The 15,694-nt window shown below is 40.6% G+C and overlaps 2 protein-coding genes across 3 annotated transcripts; one reads left to right on the top strand and one right to left on the bottom strand.

Moving 5' to 3' along the window:
• Positions 1-6,059: 6,059 nt before the first annotated feature.
• LOC117728124 (calpain-5-like) lies at positions 6,060-15,425 on the bottom strand. 2 transcript variants are annotated; one of them, XM_034528863.1, is made up of 4 exons: positions 15,244-15,425; positions 14,392-14,538; positions 13,799-13,952; positions 6,060-6,592 (listed from the first exon to the last, which is right to left on the bottom strand). In XM_034528863.1, exons 2-4 carry the CDS (start codon positions 14,521-14,523, stop codon positions 6,345-6,347), a joined length of 534 nt encoding a protein of 177 aa, XP_034384754.1. In that variant the 5' UTR covers positions 14,524-14,538; positions 15,244-15,425; the 3' UTR covers positions 6,060-6,344. The 2 variants fall into 2 exon arrangements, with proteins under 2 accessions (XP_034384754.1, XP_034384755.1); XM_034528864.1 differs by lacking the exon at positions 6,060-6,592 and adding an exon at positions 12,366-12,720.
• On the top strand, positions 10,658-11,089 carry ompa (olfactory marker protein a). The gene has a single exon (XM_034528865.1). It carries the CDS (start codon positions 10,658-10,660, stop codon positions 11,087-11,089), a length of 432 nt encoding a protein of 143 aa, XP_034384756.1.
• Positions 15,426-15,694: the final 269 nt, after the last annotated feature.

The following is a 15,694-nucleotide window of genomic DNA, read 5'->3' on the forward strand; positions in this document are numbered from 1 at the left end:
ATATGCCCATAGACTGGCAGTGTAAATCCACAGATATGCCCAGACTGGCGGTGAAACCCCCCAGATATGCCCATAGACTGTAGGTGTAACCCCACAGATATGCCCATAGACTGTAGGTGTAACCCCACAGATATGCCCATAGACTGTAGGTGTAACCCCACAGATATGCCCATAGACTGGCAGTGTAACCCCACAGATATGCCCATAGACTGTAGGTGTAACCCCACAGATATGCCCATAGACTGTAGGTGTAACCCCACAGATATGCCCATAGACTGTAGGTGTAACCCCACAGATATGCCCATAGACTGTAGGTGTAACCCCACAGATATGCCCATAGACTGGCAGTGTAACCCCACAGATATGCCCATAGACTGTAGGTGTAACCCCACAGATATGCCCATAGACTGTAGGTGTAACCCCACAGATATGCCCATAGACTGTAGGTGTAACCCCACAGATATGCCCATAGACTGTAGGTGTAAATCCACAGATATGCCCATAGACTGTAGGTGTAGGGTAGGCGTGGTTACCTTACAGTCGTTGAGTGATCCTGTATCTCTGCATTTGCAGTTCTGTGTGACATGTTTACGTTCTAACTTGAATGTATTGTGTCATTTGCTTTAGATCTGTGTTCGCTAGTGTGTATTTTTTCACCAAGGTCGAGAAGAACACATTTCAAAAGCCAAAAGTCATACATATCCTGAAAAAAGAAGTGCATGCCTGGGCATTACAGTGTTGAGGTTTTACATTCATTATTACAATGAACATTGTATGAAATTCTTAGTATGAAGTTAGTACAGAGTCAGTCTTGCCTAAGGAATAAATAAAAGGTATTGAAGTTGGAATGGTGTTTGTCTGTATCTTATTTAGTTTTTATTTGCATTCATATATTTCTTATAATTCTTTTTAGCTTATAAATTGTAGCAAACCACAAGGAGAATGAATAGAGAAACTGTAAAAGAAAATTGGTAATCTAATTACAAAATGTAAACAGGGGAGGAATTTTGAGATCTTGATTTGCATAGTGGTTTAATTAAATTGTCTAATACAAGGGTTTGATACAAGATGTCTCATGCCAATCGTCCCACCGGACACATACAAAGCTCATTTTGAGCAGGACATTATGTTGTTAACATGATAAGCCAACAAGGATCTATAAGAACATGTGCACAGCCGAAAAAGTGATTGCAGTTATTCTGTGTGGTGTTCCTCTTTACAGAAATATACCGTTAATCATCTGAATTATCTGAAGAGCCTTGCAGACACAAGTCCAGCCCAACTGATTTCGGAGCACAGCTTAACAAAGCCCTTGTAAATCAAGAAGGGAATTTAAGTTCAGCTTGATATCTCCTGCAGCGTCTCACTTTCTCTCCCTCTCTCCCACTGTTGACTCTCCAATAGAGAAAAGGAATACCATAAAAAGGTTTAAAAATAATAAAAACTGAAACAGTGACCACCACACACACGCCAATACGCACACATTATTAATACAATGAATACAAGCGTGCCTCTCTCTGTCTCACACAGACACACACACACCCTATCAATATTTCAGCATCTAATTACCCCAGCAGAGGTCTGGGACAAAGGTTGTGTGCAGCCATGGCCTCTGTGCGTGAATGTGTGTGTGTTGTCTAAACATATCAGATTTTACATCTGTAGATTAAGGACAATTACCAACGTTTTCAGACAGTCTCTCCTGGAAGCCGTTTATACTGCTACACATCAACAGTGACAGTGACAGAAATAGATGTGTGAAGGAGGACAAACCTCCAACTGGCAACTTGCAGCTTGAAGCGAGTGTAAAAGTTCTGTTGAAGCATAGTGGCAGCCCCCCCACCCACCCCCACACACACACACACACACACACACACACACACTTTATAACGCATACATTGATTAGCCTGAACAGTTCCACACTGCAAGTCGCAATCTGTAAACCCAAATCTAATTCCTGCCCACTCACCCCACCCCCACTGGGCGAGGCAGACGGGCAGAGTGAAACCCTCTAATGGGACAGCTGTGGACTAAAATCGAACCCAAAAGGGAATTGATTATGAGTAACTTTCTGGGTCGACCCAAATGGAAGTGAAAGGCGAAGGGCTTCTACTGGGCAAAGGAGGTTCGTACGCATTTACATTTCCAGTGCAGTTTGTTTTTGTATATGGGCCAATAAAATTAATGGAAATGATAAATGGAAAAATAGAAACTTTCTTACGAGACAAGTAGATAAACTATAGAACACCGTTCTATTTAGCTTTGTGAAGCTTTTGCACGGTGGCAGTTCTAAACGTTTGTTTTGAACATGTGGTTATTGTTGTGAAACAACAACAATGTGACGTAGTTACGTACTAACTTTGGAACGTGTTTGACTTAAAATAACTTCTATTCACACAAACTGCGGTCCTCTGGGTGAAAGCTATACGGGACTATTCCGGTTGTGTGGATCTATCCATCTGGAGTCATTTTTGATTAAACTGTCCATCGTGAGACTGACTGTGTCACAGGAGGGCAACATTAAATCAGTTGAGTACTCTTAAGAAAAATGTTTAGATACTGGACTTTTTGATAATCTAAAAATGATCTATTGCTAGTACAGTACAGTAACCAGTGGACGTGTTTAACTTTTCCTTGATTCCCTTTGCATGTGACTTTGACATGGAGTGGAAGGAGACCAAAACGGAGCTAAAAGAGCAAAGATTACATTCACATTTGACAAAACTTAATTGCAATTGTTTCTCTGTATCTAAATAAGCAGCTGTTTGCTAAAACATCCACACTGTTTCATTAAAAGTGACAATATCAGATCTACTTTCCATTCCCCCAAAGAGCCAAAAAAAAGTTAATTAATTGAGCTTTAATGAACGGATGTTGTGTCCTCAGGCGGAATCTGCCCACATCGGCAGGATTGTGTTGAAATGTGACGCGTTGGCACAACCTCGGCTACACCCAGCTCAGAAAATGATATCGTAGTGTTTACATCAAGATAAGCATATAAAAGCGTTGTGAGTACACAGGGAGGGGCTCAAATTCAGAGGTTGTAAATAAAACCGAAGTACAAAGTTTTGCTACAAAGTGTGTTGATTTTTTTTTTTTTAAATACACAAAAATCATACAACTGTATTTATTAATAAATAATCAAGCACAACAAATGTATTTAGAACTTGTGTTACCCCCTTGTATTAAATCAAAAAGCCTGAAAGTTTAATGAAAGAAAGTAATTACGAAAGTGTAGTTGAGCAAATCATCTGATACCAAACTACTAAAGTTGTTTTTGTGCCTAAACTTAAGTACGAGCAAGATGTATTTTTATTTCCATTTTGTCCTCATATTGTGAGATACTAAAAAACACAATTCAATCATGTAATCAAAAATGTATGTTGTTTAATTTGGAGGACTTGTTTGTTTCCTCACTAGAATCAGTAACAACAATAGATTATTAATTGATGTCTTATACAATCTACCATTGACAAAATGTTCCAAAGCACAGGTACACAAAACAGTGTATCTCCTGATAAACTAAACCAATAAACTACATCTGAGATCTTCAGCTCATTGGACTTCTGATGTGCGTTGGACGGTTCTAACGTCGTCCATTCATTCCTCATCGGGCATTAACCAAAAACCAAAGTTTATAAGAGGACGTTGTCATGGTGACGTCCCCAATAAGTTTGTGGATTGATGTTTTGAATCCTTGAGTTCGGCGCCATCTTGATTATGGCCGTTGTCATGTTGTTTGTTTGGCAACCAATGAACGGAAGTGACCATATTGGGAATGAGGAGGAGTGACGTAGAGACACCGTATACGGCTCTCGCAGTGGTAGCAACCTGTCAATCACAGTAAGCCCACCGGAAGCATACTTTTTGGTCTATTTTATTCTAAATGGACCATCATTTACTAAATGAACGTCATGCTGTATTGAAGAAAACTTGAAACTAGAGATTGAGCCCATAAACTCATGTTTACAATGTTTAATGAGGGAATAAATCAAGAGAGAAGTAGAGTCATTTTCTATAGACTTCTATACAACCAGACTTATTTTGCCCCCTGCTGGTCAGTAGTTGTAAGACATTTCAACGTCGGCTTCACTCGGTAGAACGGAGGTTGCCGCCTTGTAGTGTAATTTATTATTAGTGACAAACAAGTGTTTACATTATTTTTTACAGACATCTCTCACAATAATGGAAACCTCTACCATAAACACGAGCACTACTCAGGGCTGCTTCGGTTTGATAAAGTGTTGAATCACTAACAGCAAACAGCTGGAGGTGTGTTGTATCTGTGTTCCCTGCATTGTGGACATATCACGATACACTTCTAGAGAAACCTTGAATATTTAACTGCTAATATGTCAGCAGGACCACAAAGCAAAAATACACACACACAATAAGGAGTATGCATAAAGCCACCGTGCGTCTATAAGCCTACCGTTTGTCTATAAGCCTACCGTTTGTCCTTACCCTTTCGTGTGAGCTGAACTCTTCTCGACCTCTCGCTCTTCTGTCCTTCCTGTGTTCCACTTTTGGTCTTACCAAAGACGTCCTCCTCTGTGGCTGCAGGGATGAAGAACCAGTGTAGGAACCAGTTAGTCCCACTGCAGGAGCTGTAAGAAAAAAGAGGGACACCTTTATCTCTATTTTTCCTCCAACCTCAGACCTTTATGTTTATGTCCCTCCCCCCTCTCTCTAACTCTCAAAGGTCTCTTTGCCACTTTGTTTCACTCCTTACTTCTTATTCTCTTCGTCTGTTCTTTCCTCCTTCTCTCCTCTCTCGTTCATGTGAAGGTGTACAGAGGTGGGAGTGAATGACTCCCTCCTCCTCCTCCCCCTTTCTTGTTGGTATTAATGGTGACACGGCAAGCTGCTCATTCACTGCCACTGATCCCAGTTACAGAGAGAGAGAGTCAGTGGGGGGTGATGAAGACAATAAAGGAGGTTGTAATTAGACACAGAGGCACACACACATCCCAGTGGTAGAAAGTACATTTACTCAAGCACAAATACTTGTACTTGCCTTTACTTGAGTATTTCACTTTTAAGCAATGTTATACTTGTTGATACGTTACATATATACATACAGACATATATATACACATATATATATATATATATATATATATATATACACACACATACATATATATGTGAATATGTATGTATATATACATATATATATATATATATATTAAATTCAATACAAAAATTAGAGGGCTTTACAATCTGTGCACATAAGATGCAGAAAAGCTGGTTCATGCATTTGTTACTTCCAGACTAGATTACTGCAACTCCTTATTATCAGGCTGCTCTAATAAGTCTCTTAAATCCCTCCAGTTGATCCAGAATGCTGCAGCTCGTGTACTCACAAAAACTAAGAAAAGAGATCACATGACTCCTGTATTAGCTGCTCTGCACTGGCTCCCTGTAAAATCAAGAATCACATTTAAAATTCTTCTCCTCACCTACAAAGCCTTGATTGGTGATGCACCATCATATCTTAAGGAGCTTGTAGTACCATATTGCCCCACTAGAGAGCTGCGCTCACTAAATGCGGGGCTACTTGTGGTTCCTAGAGTCCTAAAAAGTAGGATGGGAGCAAGAGCCTTCAGTTATCAAGCTCCTCTTTTATGGAACCAGCTTCCACTTTCAGTCCGGGAGGCAGACACAGTCACCTCATTCAAGAATAGACTTAAGACTTTCCTGTTTGATAGTGCTTATAGTTAGGGCTGAATCAGGTTTGCCCTGGTAATGACGAGCAGAGACCAGAGAAATGCTGCTCAGTTCATTTTAGTTCAGTTGGAAAGCCAGTTTCCCTCAGTGTGTTGCTTGAACATTTAATCATATTTATTCAAATAAAAAACGGAAAGCTGCATTGAAGCTGTTCTTGAGGTTTGTCTTTGACCCGACACTTTACGTCTGTTCCAGTCATCAGACTCTATTTTGAGAGGAAATACATGAAGAACTGTGGTGAAACAGAAAACTCATTAGAATGGGTTATTGAAGCAAAAAAACACAACATTACAAATAAAAGACCTACATTCAGAATTATGGATGTAAACACTACAGAAGATAGTTCTTCATTATCAAAAGTAATAGGACTCTTTATGCAGAATAAACTCTTTTAGAGAGCTATAATATAATAAACAGCATGTTATTGGATCATTATTACTCATTAACATCTAAGTAGCAGAACCTCAGCCCTCCAGGAGGAACCGGTTTGGAACCCTTATTTCTTAGAATGTAGAAACTATAGCTGACATATCAATGCAGTGGAGTAAAAGTCTAAAGTACTATGAAATGGAAATAGGTTACTTCAGAGCAAAGGGTGGATCATTTGGTTCTTTCTACCATTGATTAAGAGGAAAAGGAAGAAGAAAAGGAGGAAGAGCAGGCAAATGGAAGCCTCTGACCAGAGTGGTTTGAAAGAACATTAAAGCTCTTCTCTTCTCCTTCTCTTCCTTGTGGAAGACTTTTCCATCCGACTGCATCTTCCAGCTCAGTTTGATGTCGTTGTTCATCCCATGGCCCTTCAGCCTCTGTTTGAGCTGAGAGACAAAAACATCCCCACGAATCATCACGTAGGGGTCCGACACTGGAGTGACAAACAAACACACACACACACACACACACACACACACACACACACACACAATTAATGTGTGATTGTACAGAGCAGAGAAAATGAAAAGGACTGTAGAAGAAAGATAGAGAACGATTCAGGCACTAGGGTCTCACCAGTGGTGTAGTGTCAAGTACTGTACTCAAGCACCATTTTGAGGTACTTGGATTTGACTTGAGTATTTCTATTTTATGCAACTTTATACTTTTTACTCCATTACATTTATTTGATAACTTTAGCTGCTACTAACTTAATAATACATAATGGTGTATTATGATAAATTGAGCATCTCCACCTTTACCAGCTGCAGCACACATTACTCATTATAATCCAGTAATATAATAACAATTATATTCTGAAATGGGTCATTCTGTATAACTTTTGGTACTTTAACAAAATATTTTGAATAACCGCAAACACAGCATAACCTGGATGAATACATGCCTTGCAGCTGTCTGTTATCATTTACATTCAGACTGGTCATCGACGTTACAAAGCTGCTACTGCCATCGACTGGCCAAAAACGACATTGCGCTACAGCTGCTTCAGCTGACAGCAGGTCAGTTTTAAAAGCGACCCAAAGTATGTAAATAATAACCAAAACCCGAAAGGTGGGGTACAAACTAAAACAATAATAATTTAGGACATAAAAGTGACACACGGAAATGTCCAAAGTGCCTAAGAAACCCAGCAAAAGACTGCATATTATATATATATATATATATATATAAAACAAAATATAATAAAATATAAATGTATTCATTCATAATAAAACTATAACACTTTTTATTTATTTTATTTGTATTGAATATAAAAATAAAATAAAATGTTTTTTAGTAACTTCTCAGAAAACTTCACCTACATTTTGATATTATTGTAGGTGTGAATGTGAGCGCGAATGGTTGTCCGTTATGAGCCCTACTGGCGACCTGTCCAGGTAGAACCCTGGTGCGCTGAGCGCACCCGCGACCCTAAATAGGATAAGCGGTTTGGATAATGCAATGCAATGGAACTTCATGTCGGCATATTCGTTTCAGATGTCAAGCAAACATCTGACGCCTGCAGAGGTCCCGCAGGAAGCCTGGGTTGTGATTCACTTTTTGCAATTAGGTTGAAATATGTTCTCTCTGCAACTATAGCTCACATTGATGTTTTTGCTCCACGCCATTGCCCTGAACAATCCTCACCCGAGTTTGATTAAAACCGACTAAGTGGTGGCTGCACCCGCGCAGGGCTCTCTGATTGATAGGTCTATTTATCTTTTGAATTAAAATTCTAAACAAAAGAATCATTTTGGTATTTTGTGCTGTATTATATACACTCACTTGACAGTTTATTTGTACACTTATGTACAACTAATTTCATCTGAGAAGCTACAACAGCCTTGCAGTTTACTGTCTCAGTTTAAAGTCTTGAAAACACACACACACACACACACACACACACAGCGAGCTGACCCTGCAAGAAATAGAATACAAATGGCAGTGCAGTTAAAGAAATATAATGCAGTAGTGAGATGCAGAAATTGATTGATATCCTTGAATCTGGTTCAATTAAACAGCAAACAGAAAAGTCTTCAATCTGGATTTAAAGGAGCTGAGGGTCTCTGAGGGTCTCAGCAGACCTGCAGCTTTCAGGGACCTTGTTTCAGATATGTGGAGCAGAAGAACTGAACGCTGCTTCTCCCTGTTTAATTCTGCCTCTTGGAACAGGAAGTAGACCCGTCCCAGACGACCTGAGGGGTCGGGATGGTTCATAAAGGAGCAGCAGATCACAAATGTGTTTAGGCCCTAAACCATTCAGTACTTTATAAACCAGCAGCATGATTTTAAAGTCAATTCTTTGTTGGACAGGAAGCCAGTGCAAAGACCTCAGAACTGGAGGGATGTGATCCACTTTCCTTTAGGATTCACAGAAATTCTATTATTACTTTAAATTCCCCTAAAGTAATAATTACATCTGTACATATTCTGTCCACTTGTTAGTTTCTAAAAATTTGAAAAACATGTGCCTCTTCACTCCTTTCCCCTTAATTAACCTGAGGATGTACACCGTTTTTAACAAGGGAATGCCATCCACCCATATCCTGAGCTAAGTTCCCCACTGACAACACAACACACACACACACACACACCGTAACAATCCTCAGTGAGTGATATAAATAAACAAGTGCTCCATTGAGCCGCGACCAGTCAAGCTCCCAGAAGCCGAGAGTTGCCTCTTGTACGTCACGGGCGCCTCCTGTTGCCAAGCACCCTCACACATCACCCACCTCTGTAACACCTTTAAAAATAAAAAAAAATCCACGTAAAATAATTCAGACAAATGCTGCTTAAAAAACGTTCAAAATTCCTTTGGGATAGTGCAAGGGCTTATATTAAATTGCATAGTATAAAACACATAAAGAAAGAGTATATTGGATATGTGGATATTTTTGTAACAACTTCGTGCAGAAATATCATCATTTAAAAGGACTCAAAGCTTAGCAGGGCTGAAAACTAATTATTCCGACTGATGCTGTTTTGGCATTGATCCCCTCCACCAATGCATGTTATGTGGCTAATCAATCCATCCTAACCAATTCACCCTGTTGGCGGTTGGGGAGAGCACAAAAGTGAGGACTGCCTCTCTGTGATGGAAATAGTCGGGTCGCAGTGGCAGCAGACCCAGCAGGCCGAACTAGGCTTCCCTTTCACCCGCAACATTGTCCAGCTCATTCTAAGGGATCCCGAGAACGTTCCCAGGCCAGCTGGGAGATATAATCCCTCCAGCGTGTCCTGGGTCTTCCCCGGGGTCCTAACTAATTCACCCTGTTGGCAGGAGGGCGGTTGGGGAGGGGACAAAAGTGAGGAAACTGCCTCTCTGTGATGGAAATAGTTGGGGAGGGTAGGGGAGGGGAGACGGAGGAGGCGTGTGACGAGCCTACGAGGGAAGAGAGAGCGAGAGTGAAATTTGAAACTCTCACCAGAGCTCCGTCATTACAGCATCCATCCAGACAAAGCCAGACTTGCCTGCTCTCTTAACCCCAGGATCATAACCTCGAGGTCAGACATGGACAACGGCAACTCCAACACGCTGATGCTGGCGTTCAAAGAAGACCCCGCACTGACCGAGGTTTGGTTCTCACACGTCTGTTGTCAAAATATGTGTGTGCAATGTTTTTTTTTAAAATTATTATTATTATTATAATAAAATAGAATTGAATGGACAAAGATTCAAACTAATGTGATAAGAAAAGATTGTAACGAAACATGTAATGTATTGCTATTCTTTTTATTGTTGGCCAACTTTTCAAAGTTCACTTTCTTTGGAGATTTCTACTTTTCCATTCAAAATCTGCTTTGTTTTCTATACGGTGTCCGGTGCTTTGAATGTTAGTGATCAATAGCTCTACTCATCAGAAACATTGACGACTAGCATGGCAGTGTGCCTCAATAACTACTCTAACCGCCCGTCTGGCTGCCGGTTAATGTGCTGAAAGAAAAGTGGTTTTAGAGCAACAGCGATCAGTCGACCAATCCATCGGCATATTGAAAGAAAGATCGTCAGCAATTCTTTTTGACAATTGATTAGTTAATCATTTAAGTCATTTTCAATTACAAATGAAAAAAATCTCACTGCTTCCAGCTTCTCTTATGAGGGGTTTTCTGATCTGCTGCCCTGATGCGTTTAATCACATTCTGTTTATGAAGAAGTGTGCTTTAATCTCAGGATCACCAACAACACTTCGTTGTTTTCTGTTTGTAATTTAGCATTCTTGTTCATTTTAATGTTCTTATGGATTCAACATCGTCTGTACTGAATGAAGGACAGCAGATATTTTGCACTGTTCTATTTTCATCCCTCATTAAAACGATGTTCGTTTGATGTTTAACAAAACATTGAACGAGAAGCCCATTGTCTTTTGATCCTTCACAACTATTTTGATAATTCAATACTCATTTTAATCACTTTTCAAGCAAAATGCCAGATAAAGGGCACACACACAGTCTAGTTCTCTCCAACCCATTTCATCCATCTCTTCAACATTCTCTGCAGATGATGCGTCTCCGTGTGTCGTCTCTGCAGCGCTCGGGGCAGAAGCGCCAGGACGGCGAGCGTCTGCTTCTCCCCCACGAGGCCGTGTACCGGCTGGACTTCCACAACCAGGAGCTGAGCTTCTCCCGCTGGTACTTCTCGCTCGCAGCCCACGGCCGTGTCACCATCACCGGCATCTGCCAGCACTGGACCCCTGACCTCACCCACCTGATGACCCGTCAGCTACTGGAACCAATCGGAACATTTTGGCGAAACGCCGAGGACCCGGAGGAGTCGCCGCTCAAGTGGCTGGAGGCGGACATGCAGGAGTTCGGCGAGAGGATCGCAGAGCTGGCCAAGGTCAGGAAGGTCATGTACTTCCTGTTTGCGTTCAAGGATGCCGCGGAGGCTGCGAATCTCAGCTGCTCGGTGGAGTTCACACTGGACAAATGATGCTTCACTGTTTGTCAGTAGAATCCTTTTAGTGCATATTTTTGTAAATGTTTTTCTCCTTTGACCTTTAGAAAAACATCCAGCTAGAGAAATAAAAACACATTATTTTCATATTTCCTTTCATGTCTTAGTCTTACTGATTAAAGTGTAATTTTACAGTAACAAGATTGTATTTGTGCACTACTTATTTAATGCTGCTACTGTCCATTCTAAAACAGCCAACAGTATATTGAAGCACTTAACAAGCCTTAAAAAAAGTATTTTTCACAAAATAAATCACACATTTACTCAAAAGAAAGAAAGAATGAAACATGACATTTATTTACTACTATTCTATTTGAATGGAACTAATCCTGTTTGTTTCCTGGTGCCACTTAAAAGATCAACGTGTCATCAACATCATCAAATAAAAACAATTAACAATTGGAGAGCCATGTAGCCCTTCCCCCAAGTGGGGTAATCGGATTGGGGCCTTATTAGCCCTCCACCGGCCACAGGAGAGGCAGCAACAGTAGCAGCAGAACAAAGTAGCAGCAAAAGTCAAATATTCACTTTGCATGACCGTCGGCCTGACACAAAAGTCAGATCAATGGAGTGACATCTATTAAAGATCGACTGAAAGCTGTCTGTGTGCTCTCATTGGTGCTGGTTGTTAACAGTGTTGCTGGACAGAGCAAGGGGGAGGGCGGCACGGGACAAGAGGGGAGGAGACTAGGAATGGAGGAAGCAAGGAGGAGTGCTGTGTAACAGCTAGAGGAACTACCAAAGAGTGTCTGTCTCCCTGTGTTTATAGTTGGACGGAAGGGAAGCAGCAGGAAACAATCCAGGGTGGTCTGTTTCCAGCTACAGCACCTGCTCATACGTTATCATAGCTCCCAATTGGATTCCAGTCAAACTTTCCACCCTACAGGAGCAATATGCTGGCAGTAACATGGTTTTTACACTGTATTTTTGCTTAGTAAGAAAAACAGAACTGCTTCAGTATGGACAGAAACACGACAGAAGTAGGGAAAACATCAATAAAGGTTAATTCAAATATAATCTTCAAAAATGTATTTAGCATTTGCAGTTAAAAGATAAGAGATAAGATAAGCCAGTAAGTGCCTGCTTTAAGATTTTCATTTTTGGTCAGATTCCTTTCAGGGTGTGGGAAGAGCATGAGATGAAATAAAAGTGAGGGACTATATATAACATTTTTAGCTCGTCACTTCCTATTTTTTTAGAAAAACAAAGAGTATGATTTAATGCATCTGTAGGAAATGCATCTCCCCTTTACTAACATTGCTAAATAAGTGATACAAATAAGTACTCATTTGTGTAAGAAACAAAAATTATTCATATCTTAAAGAAACACACACCATCTTTTAACGCTAGAAGACGATCACCAACCCTGCCTTTAACCATTGAGCTCATTTTGGCCCACGGGACGGCAATTTCCGGGTCTCTGTGCCGTGGAAATGTCGTCAGAATTGTCGTCAAAGTGCTTGTCGTTGTCCTTAATCACACAAGAGGCTTAGTGTGTGTTTGTGAACGGGTGTCAGGACAACTGGCTGCTCCGCCGAGGCAGTGACGCTTAAAACGGGCTTTAGCTTCCCTTCAGCTCATGGAAAAGTGAGAGCTGCAGAGGAACTCTGAGACCAGACAGGAGGAGCGAGGTAACCAAGAGTGGAAAAAACACACACAAACACACACATACGCACACGCCCATGACTCCAATAATACAGCCTCCTCATGTTGGTAATGTAATTGTTTGAAAGGCCAAACCAATGTGTTCTGCACATGTGCTTTTGAGCAAGGTGCTGAACCCACTATAGATCCCGTTCAAACGTGCGTTGAATTAGAACTCATTCTTGTTGGGACATTCATGTGTTTCTGCAACTAGTGTAAAAATAATCATTCCTGTTTTTTTAAACATTGTTATTTGTGAAAATGAATCACAAACCATTTATTTATACTTCTATAGACTATGAAGCCTGCAGGGCGATTTCATGCAGTGAACTTGAATATTATACTAATAATAATAATTACAAAACAATACGCGATATTCAAATACTGATTTTGACATTGATTACCATCGCAACGGTTGAAGCCTTGAGTGAGCCATGTAGCAGCAGGATGCACACAGACATATATACATAACAAATAATCACACGTGTGTCTCGTCCCCCATGACCGCTTCCATCCTATATTGTGTCTGTGTGTGTGTGTGTGTGTCTGTGTGTGTGTCTGTGTGTGTGTCTGTGTTTAAAAGGGCGGCAATCTATGACAGTACACACAAATCTTAAGTGAACACACCCAGTCACACAAATCTGACACCCATATACTTGCACATACACATGCCCCACATCCATCAGCGCACGCACGCATTTTAACACAAGTCTCAAACTGACTGCTGAGCAATGCCATGAAATATTACCAGATCCATTGAGATGCTGCACTTTTTTGATCTAATTGTTTTATTGAGCAACTTAGTTGTATTTTGTTGTCTGTTTTTTTGTTTGTTTACAATATCGTTTGACTTTGTGTGTGTTCGCAATCTTGTATTCTTATGTAAATGTATTGTGTATTGTTCGGACCCCTTTCAGTACCATGGATAGCGCCATTCGGCCAAGCGTGTCAACAGACTTCTCTATGGACTTCAATATTTACCAGAGAATAATCACAAAATGCAACAGCAGCAAAAAAAGATTTAAAGTAGGACATGGATACCGTCTCTGTGTCTTTGTCTCACTTTCTGCCATAGCGTCCCTCCAGAGGCCAGACTGGAGCAGGCGACTACGAACCAGCAGTTTCCCAGCTGGCCCTGGTTCAGGTCATGGCCACTGATGCCGTCCACAAACAGATGGGGGTTGCTGCATAACTCCTAGAAGGACAAACATAACCCCGTTCTTCTTATTTCAAATAAATAATATTAACTCAGCAAAAAGAAAGAGTTTTTTTTATGAATTTCCATCTGAGAGACGTGAGGAAACATAGTAGATTAAGGCTAACCACACTTGATATAAAAAAAAGAGAATTCAGTATGAACGTGACCTTGCTTTATTATTATTGTATGTAAACAAATAGTCTTTCTTGAGCAACAAGATATTCCAAAATCTTTAAAACAGAGTTGGCCAAATGTTGCTGATTTATTTGTTACATTTTGAATTCTAAAGTTAGCCTGACGTTGCTTTACACATACAAAAGAATGATCGCGGTCACTTCCACACAGTGAGGCATGCAGCTTGTTAATTTAAAACTGGTATCGGATCTGAACTCCAACACCCAACAAGAAAGAGCAAACCACTTCTTTTTGTTCTCACCTTCGACCTTTTCCAGGTGACACTGCCGATGTGGTTGCTCTGGTAGAACAGAGACTGGTCGGTTGCGGGGAACAGGGGGTCTTCAAACAGACTTCCATTTTGCAGACACTGGCCCTCGTATGGAACCACCATCCTCCTCCACTAAAACTGACAGATTAATCAGCCTTTTTTTGTACCCTCCAATTTATTTTTGATAACAAAAAAACATTGAAAATGCCCCTCCAAACTTTGGTGTGTGAAAACAAACTGCACTGACCTGAAGCTTCTTAATTTTCTCACAAACTGTAAAGTAAAGTTACATGAAATCTGACATCATCAACAATAATCCATGGAAATGTTAACTAGCCAATTAAGGAAATGGTGTTATTACAGAAAGATTACAAAGATTATTATTAGGTAATATTACAATTTACAGTAGTGTAACTTCCGATATTATAATTAGATTTTATATAATTTACAAAATACTATTTTATCGCTTAAATATAGGTCTACCCCCCTATCCAAGCCCCCTTACCGTAACACCACGAGTAGACAAGCAATACATTTCAAGGTGGTTTGACCGAGGATGGCGGATGACGGCTCACTTGACCTCCATAGTTAACAATTAATATCCTGTTTTACTGTAGTACTTTTTACTTTTCTAGTGTCCTTCTCTAACGCTGCCAACACACGTTTAAAATAAATGTTTTTACGAGCAAGTTGTGAAAGTTATCTTGTGTCAAATTCAACTGAACAACGACGGTTAATTAAACTAACTTCAACTTCTCCGTTTAGAGTGAGTTTCCTCTGGCGGACTTCAGGGGAATGAAAGACACGAGAGCGCTAAGTTAGCTTCAACTAATCAGACTTTACCTGTTTGGTTAAGTGTCCGCTCCCCGGGTGGCTCAGGCGGCTGTTCGCCCCCTCTTCTCCCGGGAGGGTTTTGGTTGTTCCCCCCCCTCTGTCTTCAAGTCGGTGATGTGCGGAGCTTTTCAGCCGTAGCGTTAGTTAAGTTAGTTTACAACCGTCTAAGTAAAACACACATGCGCGCGCACACACACGAGGAGCTGCAACCCGCCTTCACTCAACTGAAGGCAGGAGTCAGACTATATGATGCCTTCACGTGCGGCAAGGACAACTCGGAACAATAGAGTATTGTTTGGCCTAACACTTAAGTTATTAGTGGCAGCAATACGGTGTCGAAATACTCACTCAGTTACCAGTCAAAGGCCTGCATTCAAACTTGTACTTAAGTAAAAGTACAAATGTACTTAAAGTACCAAATGAACCATGAATCAGATGTTATTATTGCATAGTAATGAAT

The sequence above is a fragment of the Cyclopterus lumpus genome, chromosome 25 (genome assembly GCF_009769545.1).
Source record: "Cyclopterus lumpus isolate fCycLum1 chromosome 25, fCycLum1.pri, whole genome shotgun sequence".
Taxonomy (NCBI): Eukaryota; Metazoa; Chordata; class Actinopteri; order Perciformes; family Cyclopteridae; genus Cyclopterus; species Cyclopterus lumpus.